The 25,347-nt window shown below is 34.4% G+C and overlaps 1 protein-coding gene across 5 annotated transcripts in view; it reads right to left on the bottom strand.

Moving 5' to 3' along the window:
• LOC110462500 (filamin-A-like) overlaps positions 1–22,027 on the bottom strand; it is a 77,892-nt gene extending 55,865 nt beyond the window's left edge. For all 5 annotated transcript variants that reach the window (XR_002464291.1, XM_021516467.1, XM_021516468.1 and 2 more), the window contains exons 1-12: positions 21,405–22,027; positions 12,868–13,057; positions 12,308–12,379; positions 11,430–11,643; positions 10,943–11,039; positions 10,325–10,512; positions 9,784–9,939; positions 8,532–8,660; positions 7,317–7,446; positions 6,472–6,609; positions 5,819–5,992; positions 5,149–5,295 (exon numbers count right to left, since the gene is read on the bottom strand). Coding sequence is in view for 4 of the 5 variants with exons in the window: in XM_021516467.1 (XP_021372142.1) it covers positions 5,149–5,295; positions 5,819–5,992; positions 6,472–6,609; positions 7,317–7,446; positions 8,532–8,660; positions 9,784–9,939; positions 10,325–10,512; positions 10,943–11,039; positions 11,430–11,643; positions 12,308–12,379; positions 12,868–13,057; positions 21,405–21,732 (1,963 nt within the window). In the remaining variant the exon portion in view is untranslated. The remainder of the gene's footprint in view (positions 1–5,148; positions 5,296–5,818; positions 5,993–6,471; positions 6,610–7,316; positions 7,447–8,531; positions 8,661–9,783; positions 9,940–10,324; positions 10,513–10,942; positions 11,040–11,429; positions 11,644–12,307; positions 12,380–12,867; positions 13,058–21,404) is intronic.
• Positions 22,028–25,347: the final 3,320 nt, after the last annotated feature.

The following is a 25,347-nucleotide window of genomic DNA, read 5'->3' as shown; positions in this document are numbered from 1 at the left end:
TTGAAGTTTTTTTCCTATGATGATTTGACAAGTAAAATGATTAAGTATTTAGTACACAATCTAAAAAATGAAGGAACCGCATATGTAGAATAAACATAATTTGCCTATCAAGGGGTTTGTTTAAACTCCATCCGAAATTATAATTACAAACTCAAGGTCATTATATATAGAAATATAGCAGTACATTGCATCATAAAATGTCTTCAGTTAACAAAATCAAAGGAAAATAGCTATATATTATTTTTCATTACAAGTGGGTAGGAGATAGAGCATCAACACCAAGGGTTCCATAACTGTAGGTTTTATTAATTTACATGTTTCCGATGGCTAGACTAACCGTCATCAGAACCAACAGGATGTTGGACTCCTTTGCCTATAATTGTGTTGGCTCTCTACATTATATGTTATTGAAGATTCTGAGACAAAAATACTCTAATCCACCAGCAAATTACTGAATGAATGTATAATTTTAGTTTCTGATAGGTTGGATTTTACTCTGAAGTCCTGTATACTTATCAAAAATTTTAAAAATTAAAATGAAACATAAATATATCAGCTACACTGAAAAATACTCTGATCTACCAACAAATTACTGAATGAATGTATGATTTCAGTTTCTAATACATTGGATTTTACTCTTAAGTCTTGAACACTTTTCAAAAATTAATATTAAAATGAAACATAAATATACCAGCTACACTGTACTATACACCAAACTATGTGACAGACGCATTAGATATCTATATAGATAAGCTGAGTATGTATAACATGCAGGATATCAGTACTATACAGATCTAAAACATTCACAGAACTTAAAGTCAAGCTATAAATAGCATTATCATACTCATGCTAAATTATACGTAATATTGACTGATGTACTGAAGTACTGACGGATGGTGTGTTCATTAATACGTTTTGTGAGACTATTTTGTTTTACACGGTTTTTTGAACAAGATGATATTTTCACAATTTTTGCCTTCATTTTCATTTGCATAACACAACCACGATATCACATTAGATATTTACGTTTATTGGAGAATTTGATAAGTAAATATACATATAATGCCTTTTTTCATTTAAACAAACAAATATGCATAATGGGCAAAATATCTTAGTAGAGAATATTAATTTAAATACTTCCCCAATTTTTTTTCGCAATTTTTCTCAATTATCGTGATTAAAGGCATCCAAGTTTTATCATTTTAATACCAGGAATCATTTTACCTTTAAACTGATAATTTAACAAAAATAAAATTGAAAATAACTTTCAAGATAACATTGAAATACAGAAGAAACGAGAACATGCATTTCATGCAGATATACAAAAGATTATAACTATTACTAAACATACCATCCTTCTTTTCTTCTAGTAACCAATCAAATTACACAAAACAATCCTACCCAGACTTACCTCGCTCACGCACCAATCAAAATACATCAACCCAGTGAGTGCAGTACAGTGGTGAGTGCAGAAGATCTTCATGCTTCGTTATGATTGGCCAGTAGAAAATGTTTCAGTTTTAAAAAAGCCAGAGTATTCATACCGAAGAGTACAACAAGCGCAGAATTATCATCAGCAACGCCGCGACCAAATCTTGCGCGGCAGATATCTCTATAGAGATGTAGAACGGAAATCATTGTGATTCCAAGTTTCCTCAACGAATGCCCAGCCAAACCTTACAAAGCAGGTCAGGACTGAGATAGAGAATATCAATGGAAAACATTGCAGATGTTTCCAGGTTTTTTTATTAAGGTTTTATATCATGAACACGATGCAAATATAAGTATATATATATACACGCTCTGTGTACCTGTGGCGTGAAGAGAAGGAACACGATGCAGTTATGTAGTTCGTTACGACTGTAAGTTATGTTAGAGACATGCAAATAGCTAAGATGTTATTTTATCAGATTTCCTGCATTTTGTTTCATTCAAATTTTATTAATATCAATGCAGAAGTTGTAATCATTCATTAATATAAAGAAATATCAACATGGCTGTTTAGTTTTCATATCTTAATCGCAGTACAAGTCACTGATGAACTTAAGTACATGGCTTCTGTAGGTATGTCCAAAAATAAAGAACTTTTTTTTTCGCAGTCATTTACGTGAAGGCAGAAATATAACCGAAGACATGCCATTTCAAAACATGTGATTTGGAATTCTATTTTTTAAGTGTAAATGAAAAAGCATAAAATTTTAACAAAAAATTGAATTGTACAAAAAATTGAATTGTGAGAAAACAACAACATTTTTACAATACTATGTGAATGATTTTTTTCACTCAAGATTAAGAAAACGTTCCTAAAATAACTTAGTTAAAATATTCATTCTTTCATCATATGAACATGAATTGTTGTAAATAATTTAAACTGTTCTGTTCTGATTTAAGCAGGCAAAAAAGTTACCTAATGTTAGATATTTTAATTATTCAAACTGATGAGATGAATTAAAATTGAGAGCTTCAGGCTTTAGTTAGAACAATTTCAACCCTATTGGAAATTAAATTTTCTTGAATTCACTTCCATCGTGTATGTAACTCCAATCAAAATTGATGGCTTAAGTAATATGGATGCTTGCATTGATGAAGTTATGAGGCTTTTTTTACTTTCATTCATCGTTGTGGAAGTGACTTGTGAAATACTACATGGTTTTATGTTGTATTAATGACATGCAAAAAGCACTACATATTGATTTAAATTTGTGATGATTGATTTTTATTTATTTCAAACATAATTAATTGAATTGAACTGAACTTTAGCCATACTATAAACATTTTATTAATCATTTCTTCAAAACTGATTTATCTTGATACAATCAATCATAGTTTTAAGTCCATAAGTAAAATATATCTTTATATATATATAGCTTATATGCACTTTTATGATAGTCAAAGTTTTGAAATGAAATATTGGCAGTTTAATTTTTCAGTTTAAAGCATACAATTTTTTATGATAAACAGTTCTGGTGTTTGCTTGTATGTGTGTGAATATGAATAATGTTTACTTCTAACCATACTTATACACAGTGGGCAATTTTTGCCAATTTGCTACGACTATGAATTTTGCAGAATCAGAATTTTTCCCATGAAAAATAGAACCTCACCATTATTTTTTTACAGTATTATCTGTTTGATATTCATGGTTCTAATATAAACTCACAAATCTTAAATGTAAAATTATTGTGTTCCGTGTAAGGACGGTGTCGAGAGGCCGAGAACATCAGCGGGTATAAAATCATCACAAAGTTAAAACTCTATGTAGAATTAAATTGTTTATCATGTATATCTAAGAACCTGACCATGCACCTGATGTCTGACAAAGAAGTTAAACTCTAGGAAGGATCGTTATCGTTTACTTGTGATTGTTGCGTTTTATCATTTATTTGTGACTGTTGCATTTTATCGTTTACTTGTGACTGTACATGTTGTGTTTTATCGTTTATTTGTGACTGTTGCATTTTATCGTTTAGTTGTAACTGTTGAGTTTAATCGTTTACTTGTGACTGTTGTCAGACATCAGGTGATAGGTCATAGGTCAAATGTTATTAATATAGTTGTTATTTGTCACACAATCTGGTATGTAAAAAATTACATTTTTGAATTTTTGCCGATTGACATCTATAGAGGATGTCTAATAAATAACAGCTTATTTCTTCACACAATCTGGAATGTAAAAAGTTACGGAACAGCATACCTGAAAAATCACCCTCAACTCATTCACCCCTGAAATTTCATTATGAACTATTCAAACACTTGAATTGGAAGAGTTCAAATTCGTCTTCAGGGGTGAATGAGTTAACGGTTAAAACAACTTAGACACAACATTAAAATGATGTGTGAACATTTTTATATTACCACAGTATGTGAAAGGATTTTCCTTTCTAGCAGACTTACAGATCTACTAAGACAGTGAGCAATGCCTTTATAAGGTTCCATTGACAAACTGCACTTAAATTACCCCAACACAATTCAAAGTCATTCATATTTCATGAAATCGTCAAAACTCATGTGAATTAAATATTTTGAGATTAATATGAATGAATGACTATAAGGACAGTTGTACTTGTGTAAGGAAAAGCCTTAACTCATTAAACCAGGGTTATTGTACAGTACCAGGGTTACAGTTTTTGCATGGGATCAGGGTTATTGTGTGTTATTGAGGTTATTATATTGGACCAGGGTTATCACAGGGTGTATGGGTTATTGTACAGTATTGGGGTCACAGATTTGATTGGGATCAGGGTTATTGTGTGGTATTGAGGTTAATTATTATGTTGGACCAGGGTCATCACAGGGTGTTTGAGTTATGTTGGACCAGGGTCATCACAGGGTGTTTGAGTTATTGTACAGTAACAGGGTCACATATTTGATTGGGATCAGGGTTATTGTGCAGTATTGAGGTTATCATGTTAGACCAGGGTTATCACAGGATGTATGGGTTATTGTATATTATATTAAGTTTTACAGTTGTTAAAATCTGACCGGAGATCACTGAATGGGACCCTGGGTTGTACAACAGAACCAGGGTTAATGTGTGGGTTATTGACAGGATAACCTCATGGGTAAACAAATACACCTGGAAACAAGACTAAATGTATAAGCAGGGTAAATGGATAGCATGGTAACCATTGATGTCAGGATCATTTTAGGACACGGAGATTGTTCAAAACGAGGTCGATATATGGGAAGGATCATTAAGGCATCTCTTCCAGTACAGTAAATTCTAATAGGTCAAGAACAAGCATAGGTTTACAGTAGCTATAAGGGCAATGATACAGTGTCTGGGAGTCAATTTAGGACTCCACTTAACATTCCTGCTTTAACATTCCTGGTAGATAATTTCAGATTGTAGGAATTCGTTTTTAAATTATGTAACAAGATTTCATGAAACCACAGTAAATGCAAATTTCAAAACTTGAAAAAGTTTTCTTAAAACAGTACTGTACCAGTTTTAGAAACATAATCTTAATATCTTTAATTAGAAAAAAATATATTTGTCTAATAGATACTCTATACTATGTTTCACTACCATTCTCTGTAGGACCATTACCAGCGATTACTTGAGTCCACATTCCCCAGCTTGTATACAATATACAGCAGGAAGCCTTCACCCCTAATCCACACAACCTCATCCACACCAATACATACCACTGATTTCCACATCCACATTGCCAGACCCCGATCCGTGGGTATCAACGACGAAGCTCGCTGTGCGATTCACTGGAACCAAACTGAGACCGTCTCCAGAAACGTTTACCTGGGCAGAATCCACTATCTCCAGTGTATAGGGAGAACCTGTAAAGTTACGGTATATAGAAAGAAAAAGAAAAAAATGATATTTTTTCTGTTTTTATGATATTTTTTTCGTAAATTCCCTGTGCCAACATTGTACCCTATTATGATACAACATATATTTTGTGAAAACAATATCAGTGATTGGGGTTTCACAGCAGCTGCTGATTTCAGTGCAGTTATGTATATTTTGGGAAGAGCAAGAGAAGTTGAGGAAAATTACAACATGTCAAAAGTGTCTTGACTCATTCACCCCTGACATTTCATAATGAACTATTCCAACCTTTGAATTGGAAGAGTTCAAATGTGTCCTCAGGGGTGAATGAGTTAAACCAGCTTCATCCTTTTTATCAAATATTTTTTCTTCAAAATATGTTGGATTTCTTAAATCTTTTTCGTCATAATACATCTAAAAAAGAAATTAGAAAATGAAATTTGATCTGAAGGAAGTAAAATCTTTGTACAAAATGAGTGAATACCAATATATTTTCTTTTTTAAATAGCAATACACATTGCGCTGACTGACCTCTGACCTCCGTGTCATTGAAGTAGACATCAACCTTGTATGTGCCTGCTCCCTGGGGTGTGAAGTCGATGCTGTAGAGTCCCACTCTGTCCTGGTGGATGTAGGCGGGGACGTGCGAGCCGTTACACGACACCTGTACAGTTACATCCCCGGTCCCAGACTCCGAGGTGTCAGCTGTACAGACATAAAAAAAACAAAAAATAATCTCAGAAAACAGATAAATCAATTGATAATCTAAAAAATAAGATGGAAATAATCAAAACTATCTCAAAAAGCAGACATGAAAAATCAAATAATCTCAGAAAACAGATAGAAGCAGTCAAATAATCTCAAAAATAAGATGGAAACAATCAAATTTATCTAAACAAAACAGACAAAAAACAAAATAATCTCAGAAAACCGATAAAACAATTAATAATCTAAAAAATAAGATGGAAATACATGTAATCAAAACTATCTCAAAAAGCAGACACGAAAAATCAAATAATCTCAGAAAACAGATAAAACAAATTATCTTAACAATATAATGGAACAATGAAATAAGATGGAAAAAATCAAAATTAAAAACAAACAAAAAAAGACATAAAAAATCAAAATAATCTCAAAATATAGAAACAATCAATGCATTGGTAAGCTGTGTTATAACCGCTTACCGTGGAATTTGAGTCCTGTTCCGACAGAACCTCCCTCTAGTCCGTACACGCGCACCCTTGAAGGGTCAAACACCGTCACATTGTAAGGACTGTCTGAGATGTGTTCTCCATCGTACAGTACAGACACCTGCCAAATACCTGGAACACAACATTGATAGGTTAGACTACAATAAAGCTTAAACATGGCAGACTTAGGCTCCTCTTGTGTATCTGGTTCAACCGGTTTGTCTGTTAAAAAATGTAGCATTTTCAGGTGTAAATCCTGGCGGACCTGCAAAAGTTTACACAGGCCTTGCAAGGCTTTGTGAAGGCTCGCCCGATATATAGCAGCATCAGATTACAAGGTCAGACCTTATTTCATAAGTGAACAACTCTGCGGCCATAGTTGTTACGACAACACAGAAGTAAAGTGCCTGTACCAACATTAAGGGACACTAGATCTTTTTATCAGAGTTGTCAGTGAAACCAAAATAAAATGTTAATGGATAAAGTATGACCTAATTGTTTCAAAGATTTCTTCTAATTTTTCTTTAAAACATTTCTCAGAATTTACTTGTAAATATTAGATATCACAATATGCTCAGAAAATAATTGAGAAAAAAGTCCAAAGGACAACAAAGTAACTAAACAAATAACAAATAAAAACAAAAACAAAATAAACATTTTACGATTACTTGTACTAGTATTAAAATAATGCATTTATAGTTTTACAGGAATAAACAGTATATTTCAGCAATAATCCATTAATTTAAATGTTTTATAAGCATTATATTCTGGAGTTCATATAACAGTTTTATTCCACCCGAGTGAGGAGAATGTTAATAACTATGATCACAACAACCTACCAACTTCTGTTGGAGTAAAATTCATCACGTAATTGCCGTTTCGGTATACAGCGGCCATGTTGACCGTACGTCCACTAGGTGACCGCGCCTCACACTGGATGTCGCCCTGTCCTGCACTCGTAACATCAACCTAGCAGCAGACATCACAATGAATATAGCAATAGATTTATCAAAAGACAATCACGTTGATGCTATCTAAAACATTCATCACATCTGAACAGGATTTATTCAGAATAACAGCATAATACATTCCTTTTCTTATATGTAACAAGTGACAAATATGACAGAAGAAACGATATTGTCAAGTGATGCACAAAATATATCCCCAATTCTGCAGGGGGCCCCCATATTAGTTGCTTCTTACAGCATATAATAGGTAACAGCAGGTATATTCTTTCCGCAATCCCTAACCAGCGGGGTTGTCCTTGTGAGCCCACTCCTCCAACCAAAACAAATCATACTTTCAAATTACAAAACATTAAATCCCTCATTTCAGAATAAATTATGCTTAAACTTACATAAAAAGTATTTTTTGAAGATTTAACACGCATCCATTTCCCATTTAAGGCCTTGCTCTTCTGCCCCCAGAAGAACCACAACCCATCTTTGTTCAATAATGAACCCTTTTGACCCAAGGATGCCCAAAACCCAATTTAGTCAAAATACATTCAGCTATTCTGGAGAAGAAGTCTTTCAGACAAATGAGGCAAGATAAAATACTCCCAAATTGAGATTAGCCTACACCAACTTCAGCTCAGAGACAAAACTAAGCTTACCCTAATAAGTCACAAACCAGACCACCCAACCTTAACTGGAGCTCAGAGTCGAAGCTTAGTTTACCTTAAGTTCCAATATGAGAACAGTTACTTTAACTTGAGCTCAGACTCTAAGCTAACTTTAACTTTAGTCCCAAGATGAGACCAACCTACCTTAAATTGAGTTCAGAATCTAAGCTAAGCTTACCTTTAGTTCCGAGTTGAAATAAGTCTGCCTTAACTTGAGCTCAGAATCTTAGCTTAGTTTACCTTTAGTCTCAAGATGATACCAAACTACCTTAACTTAAGCTCAGAGTCTAAGCTCTAAGCTTTCTTTCAGTCCAGAGTAAAAATAAACCTAGCTTAACTTAAGCTCAGAGTCTAAGCTCTAAGCTTTCTTTCAGTCCAGAGTAAAAATAAACCTACCTTAACTTGAGCTCAGAAACTTAGTTTAATTTACCTTTAGTTCAGAGATAAGACCAGCAGAACACCTGTCTGGACCGATGTATCTGACCCTTGACCTGTCAGCAAGGACCTTGAAGGACACTGGACATCCAACAATGAGTGAGTTTTCACAGTAAACATTCAGCTGTAAAAAAATGAATTATATCTCATGGTGACTCAGGATTGATAAAGTTGATATTATTCAGGTAAAACAGACAATTAGAAATGATTTCCCGTCTAGATTTTGTTTAGTTTGATAGAAGTTCCTGAAAAGCAGTGTAGCTTATCAAAGGGAGGTAATCCACAGATTTTCGCATGTGTATTTGGGAAACAATGCAGTGTGCAGTTGTTAATGTTTTATTTTAAGAACACTTAACCTGCTTAAGTTAAGCCTATCACCCCTAAGTAACTTTAGTAGACTCTACCATCTATTTATCTGGATGACTTCATTGTGGTCCACAGTGGTGAAAGGGTTAATTAATATCATTCATAAATCCTAAGAAAAAGCAGAAATTTTATGAACCTGTATTTTGTTTTCTTTCTGAGGTTTATAATTTATCTTTACTAATTGGGAAAGAGATGGCCTAGGCCTGCTTTCAATAAAAAATGAGGTCTGTTCAAATGATTTAAAAAGGAAAATTATCGACAGCTCCCTGTAAAGCTTCCTGTGCATGAAAAAAAGAAGCATCCAAAATTTAATGGATTGTTGAAAAAATAAGACCTTGAAAAATATGAATTTAATTATTAAATTCGAGTTTATACAAAGCAAGTTTTACCGGTGAGCTCAAACAGCTGGATAAGTTAGATGCCTTGTTGTGTAATTTTATTAGATACAAGGTAAAGAGAGAATAGTACTTGACATGTAGGTACTTATTAGTTAGAACATTATATGTTAATAATGTACAGTCTGTTTGTAATTGATACCATGATACATGTTATATGGGGGTGGGTGGGGGGTGGGGGTGGGGGGTATATAAGCTATTAGTTTCAGAGGAAGGGTCAATTAGGTAACATGTGCAATAAAGTGATGAGGCCAGAATATTCATTAGTAGTCACGTGACTAATTGACCAATGGTCAGTAAGTATAGTGACGCTTGGCCAGTTGCTAGAAAAAGTTTGGAGGGAAAGCAGAGATTTTATCACTGGACTAATTAAGTCAAAGTTAATACATAAGTGAGGTTGAAAATTAAAAGCGATACATCATTTTGTGGTGTTACTGGACTAGTAGAAGCCCCTTATAGGGATTTATCAAGGGATGGTGTCCTCACCCTGTGGTGCCCAGTCTCTGTTGGGGTAAACGTTCCAGTGGCTCGGCTCCCAACCCAGTTAAAGTGTACAGCAGGGTTGGAGTCAGGTCCCTTAATCTCGGCCCTCACATCTGACGCGGTTAGCTCAGAATCATCTATACGCAGCGAGAAATCGGCCTGAAACATTATGTGAAACATACACAAAATAAGGACTTTTAGAGTCAAATATGAGCAATTTGAATTATAGCAATACATGTATATATCAAAGTCTCAAAAAGGTCATTAGTTTGACTGATTAGATTAATCTATCACATATCACAGTACTTTTAAACATACATTATTGAAAGAATCATTTGATAAAATGTTCTCAATCTGTGTTATATTATAAATAGTAAATAGGTTTACTATTTATAGTCTTGTCATTTTTTACAATGTGATAACTTGTTGAAAGGACATTTGAGGTATAGAACAATGGGCTAAACACTTTACCACACAGCTGATTATCATTTTTATAAACTTTATTAAGCTAAACAATACACAAATAAATACAGATAATTTGTACCTCCTGTTCAATGAAGACGTTCCTGGGACCCGCCTCCATGACAACCTTCTCTGCTGCTGTGCGAACAGGCTTAAAGTTTCCGAAATATGCTGCATATGCCATGATTCCGATATGATCGACCTCTGGGTCACACATCTCCTTGGCTGTGAGGATAGGCTCCACGCCCAGCCTGCGGGCCGCATCAATACCTATACAACAAATAAACTTATACGTTAATTTCTTGTTATTTTTTGTGGGGCTCTAAAAATGAGTTTTTCTATATGCATATGTATGATCTTGGAGACTCACCATTTTCAATCCGAATGTCATGCATATTACCATACAAATACCAAAAAAATACTCAAATCTAAAGTTAACGCTGTAAATTAATATATAAAATGAGTTAATTGGTAAAAGATGTACATTTTGCACTAATATTTTCACTGTATTAGCTCTTCAGGTGTTTCTTTGAAAAATAAAACTGAGTGCAAGATGTAAGGTCTTTATTTATCAATTTACTCATTTATTTGTGTAATTAGTTCTCATTTCAAAATATATTTTGTTGTATGGTCATCAGCTTTTGAAAAATTCTCAAAACACAAAAACAAACATGTGCTGTTATTGTAATTTCTGCCTTACCCTGCTGTAAGTCGTCCACTGGATTACCCATAGGTGAGGCAGACTCTCCAAGGGAGGTAACAAGGTTACACAACAGTCTCCCATCAGCCCAGTCTTCCTGCATAACACCACAACGTCATTATTAACTGTGACATATGATATTCAGTCAAACGTCAATGTTTCGAACTTTGCTGGACAACCGGGGGGAAAATTGAAACATTGAGACTTCAACTCACTAATGTTTAATTTCGAACAGCAAAAAAAGAAAATTGAAATCTACAAAGTTTAGATACAGCATATTTTTGTGCCTTTCAGGGATATAGCAAACTATACCTGTAGTCAAGCTAGAAGTCAGAAATAACTATAATAATCAGGTTCACCAGAGCTTTAAAAACAAAACAAAATCAAACTGAAACATGACAGCCAATTAAAGGAAAAGCTGTGATCTTGACAGAAGTACCCAAGATTCCAAGCAGAATATAAAAACGTTCTGAAAACTTGTACTAACTGTGAAGTTGTTGAAGGTACCACTCCTAAGGAGGTTGCGGACCATGTTCCTGGTTGCCATGTAACCAGGCGAGTCAATCTTCATGAAGTAGGACAAGTAGGTCATTCCAGACAGCTCGTCAAGGTCGGGGCTGGACAGATCCTCGGGTCGTACGACCAGGGGAATGTCAAAGTGCTGCTTGGCCAGGTTCATGGCATTGCTACAGTTGTTCAGACTGGGAACAAGATGAAGAACAATTAATGTAAAACCTGCAGAATCTCAATTCTCTGAACAGGAAACTATAAATCACATTGTGTAATCATTTTACACCACATACAAATATTCTAGTTATAAATATGTATATATATAATCAGAAACACATTCAAAGTCCATGTGATGGTTAAATATAGAAAACAAACGCAAAGAGTGTCTTAGTACTTGTACCTCCCTAGAGGAGAAAGACACTCTTTGCATTTGTTTTTTTATATATAAATATGTTTGCATAGCTTATTTGGTTTGCTTTTTCTTTTTTGGATGAATAACAGTTATATTTTTCACTAGCATTGTGAATATTTCTGAAATTTTTCACATGTCAAGTATTCACCCAAAATGTGGGTATTAATGTGAAATGATATAATATTGCCACATGTATGTCAAAAAGGACAAAGTTAAAACTGCAGCAAATATTGCTCAGTATAATGCATTTGTTTGTCTGGTTCATGATTGTGAATCCTGGCAACAGCTAATATAGGGTCTAAAGTAATGAGCTCGAGGTCATCAGTCAAAGGTCACAGTATAGTGTCGTCTCACTGAAATGTCATAGCTGGACACGGAAACAAGACATTCCTTCCAGTCACATTATACTGATGTATTTTGAAACCTATTTTGAACCCACATACCTATCACTGTGACTAAGATATCTCCAGTTAGTGGCCTCCTCTATCCTTGGGTCACAGTAATTCACTAGGGCACTGTGGGAAAAAAAACACCAGCATTATCTCAGTGTACGGTTCTATCTTTAAAGTTTGACATCAACTACATCTTACTGTGCCCGTAAAAACTACACTTGTAACTACCTACAAGGCTGAAACATGTATTCTGATAACAGCAAGACTGACAAAAAAATACAAATATGACATAAAATAACAAAGTACACTGCAGTGAAAGAGAGAAAATGTAGTGTTAATCACTAGCTGAAAACAGTGTAAATTAATGAAATGAATAGTGACTTAATCCCTTCACCCCTATGTAACTTTAGTAAACTTGACCGTCCATTGATCTGGAAGAGTCAATTATGGTTTACAGTGGTGAAAGGATTAAGACTGAATGTTGCAACACTACTCTAAAAAATAAAAATTAGGAGAATATTTTACGTTTATTATAATCCATAAAATTCGTTTCTATGCTTATTCTTAAAGTTATGTGTGCAAGTGGACCAACTTGGTTCACTTAAACTTACTGGAGAGCAACGCCATCGTTCCAGCATGAGGTGAAGTTTGTGATGCCGCATTCTGGGATAACGGCTCGTAGCCATGCCAACATCAGCTTTTTGGCGGGGAACTTGGTCTTGCCAATTTGGTAACGTAGAATAAGATGCCATATCAACCCCAAAATCAGCTTCAGGTTACCGTTGGAGATATCGTCACTTCCTGTGATAAATAAAATTTTGGTTTACGTAGAGTAACAAAATTAAAATGAATCAAGAGAAATACTATTCAATATCGGTCACTGATTAATAAGAACCTCGAATAGGTACTTTAGAGCTCTTTCTTGTGCCATTTTCGGGCGGAAATTCAGCCAAATTCCCAATGGAAAACAGTGCTATGCTTTTTTCCCCAAAAGTCTCTTCCAAATTTCCAAATTAAAAAAAAAAATTCTTTAATTTCATCTTTAAATCTCGTCAAAATTTCCAAATCTGAAAAAAAAACTCCTTAATTTTCCTTTTCTTTTCAGATAATGCAAAAACTGACATCTGAAATGGATGATGGCCAAGATATCAAACATTCATACATTATGTACTATAATTTCAACACCCAATGAACAGGTCAGATCCATGTTTATCCAGCACACTGGGGTTCTGACCAGTAAATCTATCAAATGCTCGAGACATATCATATAGCCAAGTAGTCTGAGAGAATGATTAATAAAACTTCTAACATATGCAATACTGGTGCTCCAAATACTATTGCTATTGTAGCCGTCACCACAATAAAATGTCATTTGACTAAATACATCAATCATTGTAACAGCATTGAGGACATTCATTACCTAATTTACAATATGTCAGGTGCCGTTTGTTAGGGGTCTAACATCCTCGCTGTTGTTTTATATCCTCATAAAAACCAACACCTTTTGTAGACACTGCCAGATAGAATGAGTAGACAGGAGAGAAAAGAAATTATATCCGAAATATTTCAATATGGTGGGCAGAAAATTCTTTCAATGTAAAAGAAAAAGATGAAAACCTCTGGGCCTGCATTCATGAAACCGTTCTCATGCTCAAGCATGGATTTTGTGCTCAAGGCTATTTTTTTTTTTTTATAAATTAGCAATGAGAGTTTATTTTGTCAATGATTTGGAAAATAGTTGAACAGACTTCAAGCCAAATGCTGTTTTCAATGTTTACATTTGACTTTTTCATTGTTTTACATGATTTAAGTGAGTTATAAGAAAGTCAGTTGGGCACAAAATCCATGCTTGAGCATGAGACCAGTTTCGTGAATACGAATCAGGAGTCTGCAAGGGGGAGGGAGGGAGGAAGGGGGGCACATCAGCCTAATCTAACAATAACATAGTGTGGGAGTCTGCGGTATGCCTTTTATTTCCCATACCTGCAGGCGTTCGTCAGGTACTAAACAACATATATTTGATTATGAATAATAAAGAACCAGATAGAATTTGTCACAAATTACTTTTAATTATGACAGCAATTATTTGTTATTTTATATTTTATTTACATGTACTTGTAATTTATAATTGTAATCATACAATTATTAGCTCTTAACCTTAACAAACAAACGAATAATCTTAGATCTTCATCTTACTTCAGAAAGTACAAAAACTAGGATAATTGAATACTGTATACCAGGGAATGATCAGCGCAGTTTAACTTCCAGGGTTTTTTCAGCATTCGCTCTCCCAAATGAGGGCGAATTTATTATGACATACTAGTATACAACATACAATATTTAGTGACTACATATAAACAGCAAAATTAACACTGGGAAAATATAAATTAAATCATCAAAGGGCGAATATTTGACTGGGCCAAAGTTCTCCTGTATACGACGTTAACACTTCCTTTTATTTGCAGTATATGTATATGTTTCGTTCTTAACCAACATGTCTCATTTCTAAATACCACTGTATAGAATCGGTATAGAGGATTGATCTAGCTGAATGCAGTCTTTTCCAGCTTTGATGTGCAGTCGATAAAAAGTCAGATGAGATATAAATAATATATATATCAGACATACCACTGTGCAGTATAGAGCTAGCAGTTATCTCACATAGAAATCATTGTCTGCATCTTAACTCATTCACCCCTGAAGACACATTTGAACCCATCCAATTCAAAGGTTGGAATAGTTCATTATGAAATTTCAGGGGTGAATGAGTTAATATCATTTATGAGTCAAGGAGTTTCATTTTCAAAAAAATATATATAATTATGTCTTTGTCCAAGCTAATTTATCTCTTGTTTGTGTACCTCTTAAAATTATCAATATCAAAATCTTCAAGTATTTTTTTCGTCAAGCTAATCCGCTATGGCTCACATTAATGTAAATACAGAACTTCCTTGTTCAGGAAACATGATCTAAGCAGGTTCTACGGTATACTCAAGTATCCTAGTATATCACGAACAAGAGGCCCAAGGGGCCGAATGATCACCTGAGCTGTAATACAGTTGTGATATGGCAAAAAATAATACATATAACTGAATATGGCCTTTTGACTTGATTTGCTGACAAAGGGTTTCTGTTTTGTTTAAATACATTTATGATTAAAGCCATGTTGGTCTCTGTGGGGTACAACATATAGAAGATAATATGAACCCTAATTGAATACAAACATGTTCCAAGAAATGCGTCCTGAAGAATTGTCTGTAGGTAAATGGTTATAAACCAACATAAATATTCTATTTACATTTTAAACTGTAAAGAAAATCACATTTTATTTTACTGTATGTTTTTTTTGGTTTATGACGAGTTAAGATTCTAAAAAACAGTTTTACTAATATGGCTGTCTTACTTCTTAACAAACCTTTAATTTGAAAATGATCGAGCATTTATCTGTCGTCATAGACATACAAAACAGGGTTGTACATTTTTTGTGCACATGTAAAACATGCAATGGATAAGGGTGTAGATTTACAGGTAATGCCATACCAAATAAAGCAAAGTGTTAAACATACAGACCAGCTCTATCTGAGGGTGGATATGACATTTCTACATCTGAATGTAGTGTATACATAATGGATGATGGGCGTGGATTTTAAGAATAGTAGAACGAATCTAAAACTTTACAGAATGTTCTGATCTGTCTGGGGTACTGTATTACAACACAGATCATCTGTCTGGGGTATTACACACAGGTCATCTCTCGTACTCCGACTAGCCAATCCTCACAGGTGACACATTCTAGAGGAACTTAAGTAGTGGTAATCACACTATATATATAGAAAGCTTTATCCTGACAGCAATCTACAGGGGAGACTTCAACCTTCAACAACTATCAGAATTCCTCACACTATTGTTTACACCCTGTCAGTGAAATATGTAATAAAATACTAAGTACCTAGGCATGTATATATATATATATGTACAAAAGTGCTGGTCCGACCAACACAAACATGTGTGTCAGGTAATAGTTAAAGATACAAAAGGTACTTAATATTGGCAAACATTCCTATATTCAATTAATAATCTTTTTAAATTGGTTATATGTAGAACATTTTCCAACTTTTGATATTTCTTTTCATATTGTACACTTTGTCCAAACCTCAAAAATGGCAGAAGCAAGCTATAGGTCATATTATTGGTTACACCACTGTATAAAATGGAAGCGCCTAATTAAAAATCGTCACAGGACAGAAAATCCCCAGAACCTCACTTCAGTCAAACAGGATATATATCTTCATAGATATTTGACAGGTATCCTCCAAATGAAAATGGGCTCAAATTAAACTGGAATATGGAAATGGACACGTTTTTTGGTAATTGTAGACAATACCAATAAAATTAGAACATGTTACTTCCCTTTTATGTATTTATAGTAGGACCGAAAAATTCACAGCCAAACCGGCTAAATTCCTCCCTCTTTTAACAAAATCTTTTACCCCGAAGTCACACGAGACTCTATACCATCTTCGATTGGTACAGGGTATATTTCATTGAACAACAAATGAAGTAGGAGTGGGGACATATTTATACACCTGAGCATGCTCAAACTTCCAACTATGATGCTTGATGTAAAAATGGAGAATGAAACAAGAGAAAACTTTCCATAACAAAGGTCATATACCTGTAATTATAATTAGTTATTACGTCAACGAGGGCATTGACATACCTATTGTAGCTATAAGTCATTGTACACAAACCTGGACACTACGTACAACATACTTTCTGCTTCATTTACATTATATGTCCAGAGGCCATTTCAGGTCACACGCAGAGGCCAGACTTCATCAAGAATGACATATGATGTTCATGTAACATGTAGGTCATCCTACCATAGGTCAAATGAGGTCAGTCAATGTCAAAGGCTAAAATTTCTGAGAAATAAAGGTCAAGGTCAAAGGCCAAATCTTGGGGACATAAAAGTCAAGTGAGGTCAAACACTTACATTTACGTGTACATGTAGGAGAACATGAAAATTAAGCCATTTCAGCAGCTAAAATTTTAAATACTGTGACTGAAAATCAAGTGGGGTCAAAGGTCAAAGGCAGCACTAAGGTTAACTACTGAGATATGAATGAAAGTCATTTCTGTTGATCATTGATGCTGGGGATTTGATTATACTAAATTACTAATACCAGTTGATCATTGAGTTTGGTAAAAGTAAAGAAAAAAATGCACACCTAAACTATGCCCCGAGAAGAACAATTCTTTTTTGGTGGTTGAGGTGGTGGTGGTGGTGGTGGTGGTGGGGTATTATCCATGCTTAAAGATTCGTGCACCAAAGATTAACAGATCTCCATCTTTATTTTTGTATGTGCAGGATCAGCGTTAGGTTATCTTGTATTACATTGTCAAAATGAAACAAGAAACTTGAGACTTTTTGTTTCATAGTTATTTTGCACTAACACACGAACATTTACCCGAAATAAATTTGTTCTGATTTTTAAGTGGATTTTGCTCAATGAGAATAAGGAAATGAAAATTGTATGCACTCACTCACTCGGGCCCATACTAAACACACACATTACCTGGAATACTACATTTTTACTCATGTGTAAAGCAATTATGTAAAGTATATGTCTACACGAGCCATTAAATTCAATGCATCCCAATTTTTACCCACCTTAACGTTTAAATAAGTTGGTTTTTTTAAATTGCAGATCTTGCAATTTTATTTATTTATAAAACTGACAGGGTTTAGCATATCTATCTTATGACTTTCATTGTAAAAGTCCTCTTAGTAGCGTTCCATTGTAGACAGTTGCTAGACCTGTTTTCCAGGTTTTCCGTTCATTATCTAGGCCAACTGCTGGGCCAAGGGAATTGTACTAACTGTGTTGTCAGCCACGAACAGTAGACAAAATGCCAATATTATATGGTACATGTAATCTGTCTGGTGAAAAAGTCAAGAATTCTTTTAGTATAACTGCTGTAGTTTTAGATCAGATGACACTTTAACTTAACTTGTTTATTTAATGGATCCATATCTGAACTGAACATGCATATATTCACTTATATCTGAGAGACATGTACACCATGCCTCAGAATACAAAAATTCTCAACTCAAAGCATTTAGTTGGCGTTAAAATTCCTTTCTTTCTGTTAAAGCATGCAAATATGTTAACTTTTGATTACATTTTAACTCATTCACCCCTTAAATTTCACAATGAACTATTCCAAACTTTGAACTGGAAGAGTTTAAATGCATATTCAGGGGTGCATGAGTTAACATCGTTTAAAACCTCCTGATTTGGAGATGACTGTTTTTCAGAATAGTGTTGGTAATTTGCATTGTAATTGACAAAAATATTGTACATAGTTCACCGTAATTAAAAGATATTTCAACCCTGATGACACATTTAACTCTTCCAATTCAATGGTTGGAATAGTTCATTAAGAAGTTTCAGGGTGATTGAGTTAAAATCTAATCCTTCTAAATAAATCATACTACATTTTAAGTTGATCTATACTATTGATTTATCGTATTTTAGCAAAAGCCACACATAAAAGGGATTCTGTTTATATTCAAAATAAAGATGTCTCCCTTCAAAACCGTGACAGTTCAGAATGTCACGCATGCCTGTGAGTTTACGTCGTTTTACTGTGTTAACGTTGTACATGCATTATATTAGAGCACCTGTACTTGCCCGAGGTGCACTTTCTGTGACAACAGCCATCAATTCACTAAATAGAAGCCAGAAAACAACATCTAGGTAGTTAGTCCCCCTCTAGACGGACGTCGACATTGCTGGTATATCATCAATATAGTACTTACTATAAAACATGTCATCTAGCACCTAGACACAGACCACATATTAATTTAGATGCGTTACCTTATAGATGGGTAATTTAATTGTAATGCCATATAGGGAAAGGTTATAGTCACAAAAATATGAACGCCTGGAGCGAACAATTCTTATGTTTATCTACTAACCTACAGCAAGACTTTACTGGGAAAAAAATACATAAACTTAACCTATAGCTACTAGCTAGTATGAAAAATTGTGTTATCAGTTTTGAACATAAAGTATGAATTTATCTACAAAATTATTTATCAATTTTGTTCAAAATGGGTACAGCGAAGCAATTAAGCAGTCATCTGATTGGTCTGTGGTGGAAATGTAAACATTGATGCATATACACATGTGATTTTGTAAATCACTCGTGTATTTTGAAATCTGATACATCGTTCTTGAGTTTACTTCATAATTGTTTCCTTCTTAGTTGAACTCGGGAAGTTCAGTTTGTGCTTAATCAAGAAAACATTTTTCCACCTCATTTATTTTGTATTGAGAAGTAACATTTTAAGTCAATTCTTCAGATATTGAGGAAATATTTTTGTAAAGGGTACAGTTATATGCATTTTTCCACCTCATTTATTTTGTATTGAGAAGTAATATCTTAAGTCAATTCTTCAGATATTGAGGAAATGTTTTTGTAAAGGGTACAGTTATACTTTTATAGTAAAACAATTGTAGTACTATTTTTGTTCATCTATTTCAGGCTTTTTACTATTTCTGGGAAGGAGGCCAAAATCCCACCCCCAGACCCTACTTTCAAAAACGTTCTGTAGGAAATAATTTGAATTCATGATGTTCAGGAATATTTCCTCAACTTAAGATTTTTGCTCAATTCTAGTAAAAGTCTGATTTCCCTATAGAAAAAAAATAAAGTTAATTTAAGGAATTTTGTTGAGGAACAGTAATGGAATTGGGGCAGGGGGCTTTAGTATTGGGGAACGGCAATGTATGCTTACTTAGACTGAAATGTTACACGAATCATTGGTTTTTTTGTTGTTTTTTTTACTTTTTGTAAAATTATGAAAAACAAATTGGGAAAAGGGTCTTTCCGTCGGAGAATGGTGCTAAATTTGTTCTACCCTTTTTAGTCTCCCCTTAATACACTGCAATGCTTCACACAATTTGTTTGGCATTGCATCTCATATGAAAATTTATCCTGAGAATGCAAATGTTTTAGCAGACAGTGTCTTCAAAAAAGTCCCTTAAAGATCAATTTATTTAAAGGTCTCTTATTTAACCATAAACAAAAACCTTTTAGAAGTTTTTTTCATAATAAAGTGGAGGAAGGGTGTTGTCGTTTGTACTAGTGCTTTGTCTTTACATCACCTGTACACCCCAGGCTGTAGCTTTAGATTGTCTGTCAAGGTAGCTAGTCAGGTATCTGTTTACTGGTTAACTAAATAATACACATCTCAGCAGGCAAATTCAGTTAGTTACGATCTCTGGGCAACGATAAAACAATCTCAAGTAGCTTCTCTGGTGTTAATCACATCTTCACACCTTTTATTTCTCGAGTTTGATGATAACGCTACTTTATCATCCCATAGGTTGATGGCCTCAGAGTCCCTGTGTTTACACCTGTATACGTACAATACACAGGTATGTTATCGATCAGTCTATAGGTATATAGAGGTGTGGTGATCATCTACATGTACCATTATATGTACCTGTACAATATGCTAATTAGTTGCACCTGTGTTTACACCTGTATACGTACAATACACAGGAATGTTATCGATCAATCTATAGGTATATATAGAGGTGTGGTGATCATCTTCATGTACCATTATATGTACCATTATATGTACCTGTACAATATGCTAATTAGTTTTTTATCGTCTGCTGGATAACCGAACTACTCTGTATAGAAGCGGACGTAAAACCAATCAATCAATCAACCGCTAATTAGTTACACCTGTGTTTACACCTGGTATTTTTTCATTACCAAATGGGTGTTGTCAATCTGGAATGGGGCTTTCCAAATATACCTGGGATGCATGGCTTATATATTCAGAAAAATCCTACGCTGGATGTGTTTTGATGGCTAGAAAATTCCCTATGTCTGATACAGATATACAGGAAGTAAAAACTTATGAACATTCTCGTAAACACAAAAAAATGCAGGAGTTCATTGATCTGAGAAACACCTGTTCTGGTAATGTAACATAAAATGTACACCTCGGACACAGATGTTATTGATAAATAATACTGATTTGTTAGAATAAACATCTTACACCTGTGACCTGCAACATCTGACTTTACACAGGTGTGGTTCTGGTTACCTGTAATTAACTTACCTATGTTCACAAGGCGCACGTTATCATTGGCAATAGCCGCCAGTGCCAGGGTACAGTTCTCCAGATTCTGATGGTGGTTCATTGGTTTTTTTATGACCCGTCCGATTTTCTTCCCTTGTAGAGATTCAATAAGTGCACATAGCAATACTCCATCCTCAAAAGCGGTTTGTAGATCCTCTACCATTCTTGTATTCCCTCCGACTCTCAGCTGTTCATTTACCCAGTTAGTAAACGTGTTTTTCTGAATCGTAATCCATCTGTCCGACTCCCCCCTCATGCTCATGGCGGCATGCCCCTCCCGAGATAACGCCCTGTTGACAAGCGACATTTTCACCAAAAACTGTTCCTTTCTACGTCCGAAGAGTCCACAGGTAAACTCTACCGGTGTCAAATTTCAAGTCGGGCCGGTTGAGATGAAAGCAGCCCTGTAGCTCGTCCTATCGATTTGACAAGCAGGTATTTGCCTTGGGCTGCTAATTAACAATAAGATGTCCGAGCTTCCCACAGTGTACTGTGGCTGCAGACGTTTTCTGTCGAAACGTTGTACACAAACCTTTCTGGACCACAGTGAAAAACTTGTACCAGAATGGGTGTGAGCGCTATGTTCATTGACGTTGAGTGGCTCGCCTGTGTATTCATATTTAAATTAGTTCACAAACACAAACCGGTTTACCTACATAGTCAATCAAGCGATACACAAGCGACTTCCCCAGTTTTATTTATAGACGCCGTAATCTGTTCGCCCTCTGTCGGACAGGTGAATGATTATGTAAAATGCTTCATGCTAAATGATAAAATACGTGAAATGCGTTATGTGTATTGCTTCATGCTTTTTGCGGAAACGTCATCTGGACGTACATGTACCATTTAGAATATCTGCCTCTATTACATTTTCATATATCGAATTAGGCAGACTTCCCTGGTATCTTCTTTGGAAAAAATTATATCGTTCAAATATGGTCGGTTTTCAAATAATTACGTTTTACGAGACTTATAAAGAGATATGACTATATGTGCCCTCTCGTTCTTGATGTCGTTTCGCGGTTAAAAAATCTAGACGTAACTTTTCATCGTAGCAGTTGTATCTCCTCTCAGTGTACGGTATGTGAGGGTTGGAAATCCTCATCTTTCAGACAACAGGTCCTTAAGCCCAGGTATCAGTTTCGTTGCTTTACGCTGCACTTTCTCGATTGATTCTATGTCTTCTGTTTCAATGATATTTCATCTTAATGTATGAAGGATCTTCTGATAAGCCAAAGTGTACTGTTTGCCTTGTTGACGGTTTGTTGTATATAGGTGATGCAAAACTGAGATTTTCGTCCTCCTTTACTTCTATATCATTTGCTGATGAAATTTTCTCAAGTTTATTTTTCTTTTCTCCCGCTCCTGCCATTGAATAATTTGTTGTCGCCTTTCCTATTATTGTAAGTAGTTTGTACTTTTAAATGATGAAGTTTTAAAAGCCATGTTTTAGACCAGGCTTGCAGATTACCCAGATCATGTTGTAGCGCTTCTCTTTCTTCATCTTTCTTGATTTCCCTGTCAGTTTTTGTATCATCGGCAAACAAAACAAGTTCTTGAAATGGGTGTATCTCTGAGTGCCAACATTTTTAATTTACCTGTAGGGTAACTTATTTTGATAGGGGTTATAGTCTTTTTCTTAAAATGTGTCGGAGTTTCAACAAGTGAATGTACCTGTAAAACTTACCTGTTGGAACTCAAGCACATATGCTAAAATAAATATACATATATATTTTTTTGACTTTTTAATTTTCTGAAGTTTCATATTTTTGATAATATTAACATGCTGATCTATATAGTATTTGAGATAATATTCATTGAACTGATATTTCAATAACAGATAAATAACTTAATTGGTTTAGACAATATTTTATTTACAAATATGCTGCACATAATATATAATTTTACATAATGTAATACTAGGGATCTGGCAACAAGAGTAGGCTCTTATATTAAGCCATCTTCCAATAAAATAATAAATAACTTAATTATAAAGCACAATTGATTTAAATTGAACAATTCCCTAATTAATATATATCTTAGTAATTTAAGGAGGAAACCAAATATGTAAGTACTTATTAGTACCTTGCAGGTGTAAAGGTGATAAAAGTATTTATTTTTAAAGAATCAATATGGTTTTAAAAAAATGTATTATTGTTTATTTGAATAAACAGGAAAATGAAATCGAAACGGAATTTTCAAATGAAGAAAAGAATATTTTTAGGAATTTAAAAACTTTTGGACTAAACGGAAATATGTATGCATGGATTTATTAGATTATTATACAGTTAATTATAACTTCGCCTCAGGAAATAGACCTGGTCTCGGGACACCAGAAACTTGGTATATCTCTCAACCCCATACTTTAACCGTTTTATTATACCGATACACACTGGAGAGATAGTTTTGACTAGAAAATATAGGTTTTGATAGTAATAATTAATTTTCTATTCTTATTTAAGTTGTTATATGTGTTTATGAAATTGTATTTCATTATTTTGCCTGATTTATTTGTTACATTGATTCTGTTAATTTTGAAAGTACTCTACCAGGTTGCATGTCATGAAATCTGTATAATTTATAATTTATTCAAATGCGGATCGATTTCTCAGTTTACTAGTTTAATTTTCTAGGTAACACCCCTCCCCTCCATCACCCCCACCCACCCTACAGTTCCTTCCTCAACCTATCTTTTCCCCTTTCCCCAAAAACATATACACTCTTTTTACAATATATATTGAGGAGAGGACTCTATTAAGTTGTAATAACTTGTTGTCCGATCCATTTATATATTTGTACAATAAAATATGTTTAAACTAACTAGAAAATATTTGTAAACCATAAGCTGTATAGCTTCACGTCCCAACTACCCTTTTGATGGCAATGGAGCCTTCGGTAGCAAGCTCCGCCCACCTCGCGCCTGATTGGCTCGGCGGAAACACCCGAGTGTAGGTGTGTTTTAGTTCAGAAGGTGTGTTTTAGTTCCCAGACTAACACACCGGACTAAAACACAGTCAGGCAAAAGTGGGAATATATACGATTTAACCAATTACTTTTATATAGAGTAAATAAAATAAACGTATATTTAAATCATTTTAAACAAAATACGCTTTTCTGGTGGGAATTGGCAATGCCTTCCACAAGTATTCAGGCATCAGTTTCATAAACGTTTCCTTATCGTAAGGAAATTGTTTATGTTTCTTTCCATATGAAAACATTATTGGATGTAAAGGGAAATCTAGTTCAAGAAATTTCCTTAAATTTTGTAATGCTTTACTACATATAAGATATTTTTATTTAAGGAATTTCCCTACTTAAGGAATGTTTATAAAACTTGTGAGAATGGTACCCATAGGGGAGCTGTATCTGCCCAACCCTTTGCCATATATCGATAATATTACATCAAGTCAGATCTAGATAAAAAAAAAAAGTAAAACGGTCACAGTATGCAAATTATAGTGACACATGTATGTATATATATCTGGCAGTCGAGTCATTATGCAAAAAAAAGCATGTAAATATGTGTCATCCGAGCTAGTCAAAATCGAACTCTAGACAGACTTTCGGCTTTAAAGTGTAAATTATATAAAACAAGAGGCCCTTGGGCCTTAACGGTCACCTGATATATTTATAAAGAGAGTTGATTTTGCTTTTAACATAACCAGAAATATTATTCAAAGTGACAAAAAGCAATAAAACACCTTATTCAATATCTAGCATACAGATTTCAGACTAAAAAGTATTTGAAACTAGCACCTCTGATTCTAAACAAGGAAAATGAAGAAATTTTAGCACACTGACCCCTTTGAGCCCCACCCTACAGCCCTTGGGGTTAGGGCTGGCTCAAAATTTTCAAAGTATCAAACTGTCAACTCAAGGTTATAATTCCAATCAAGTTATTAACATGTAATATTCAAAGTAT

This window comes from Mizuhopecten yessoensis, unplaced genomic scaffold (assembly GCF_002113885.1).
Source record: "Mizuhopecten yessoensis strain PY_sf001 unplaced genomic scaffold, ASM211388v2 scaffold10797, whole genome shotgun sequence".
NCBI lineage: Eukaryota > Metazoa > Mollusca > Bivalvia > Pectinida > Pectinidae > Mizuhopecten > Mizuhopecten yessoensis.
This window is presented reverse-complemented; position numbering and strand designations above follow the sequence as displayed.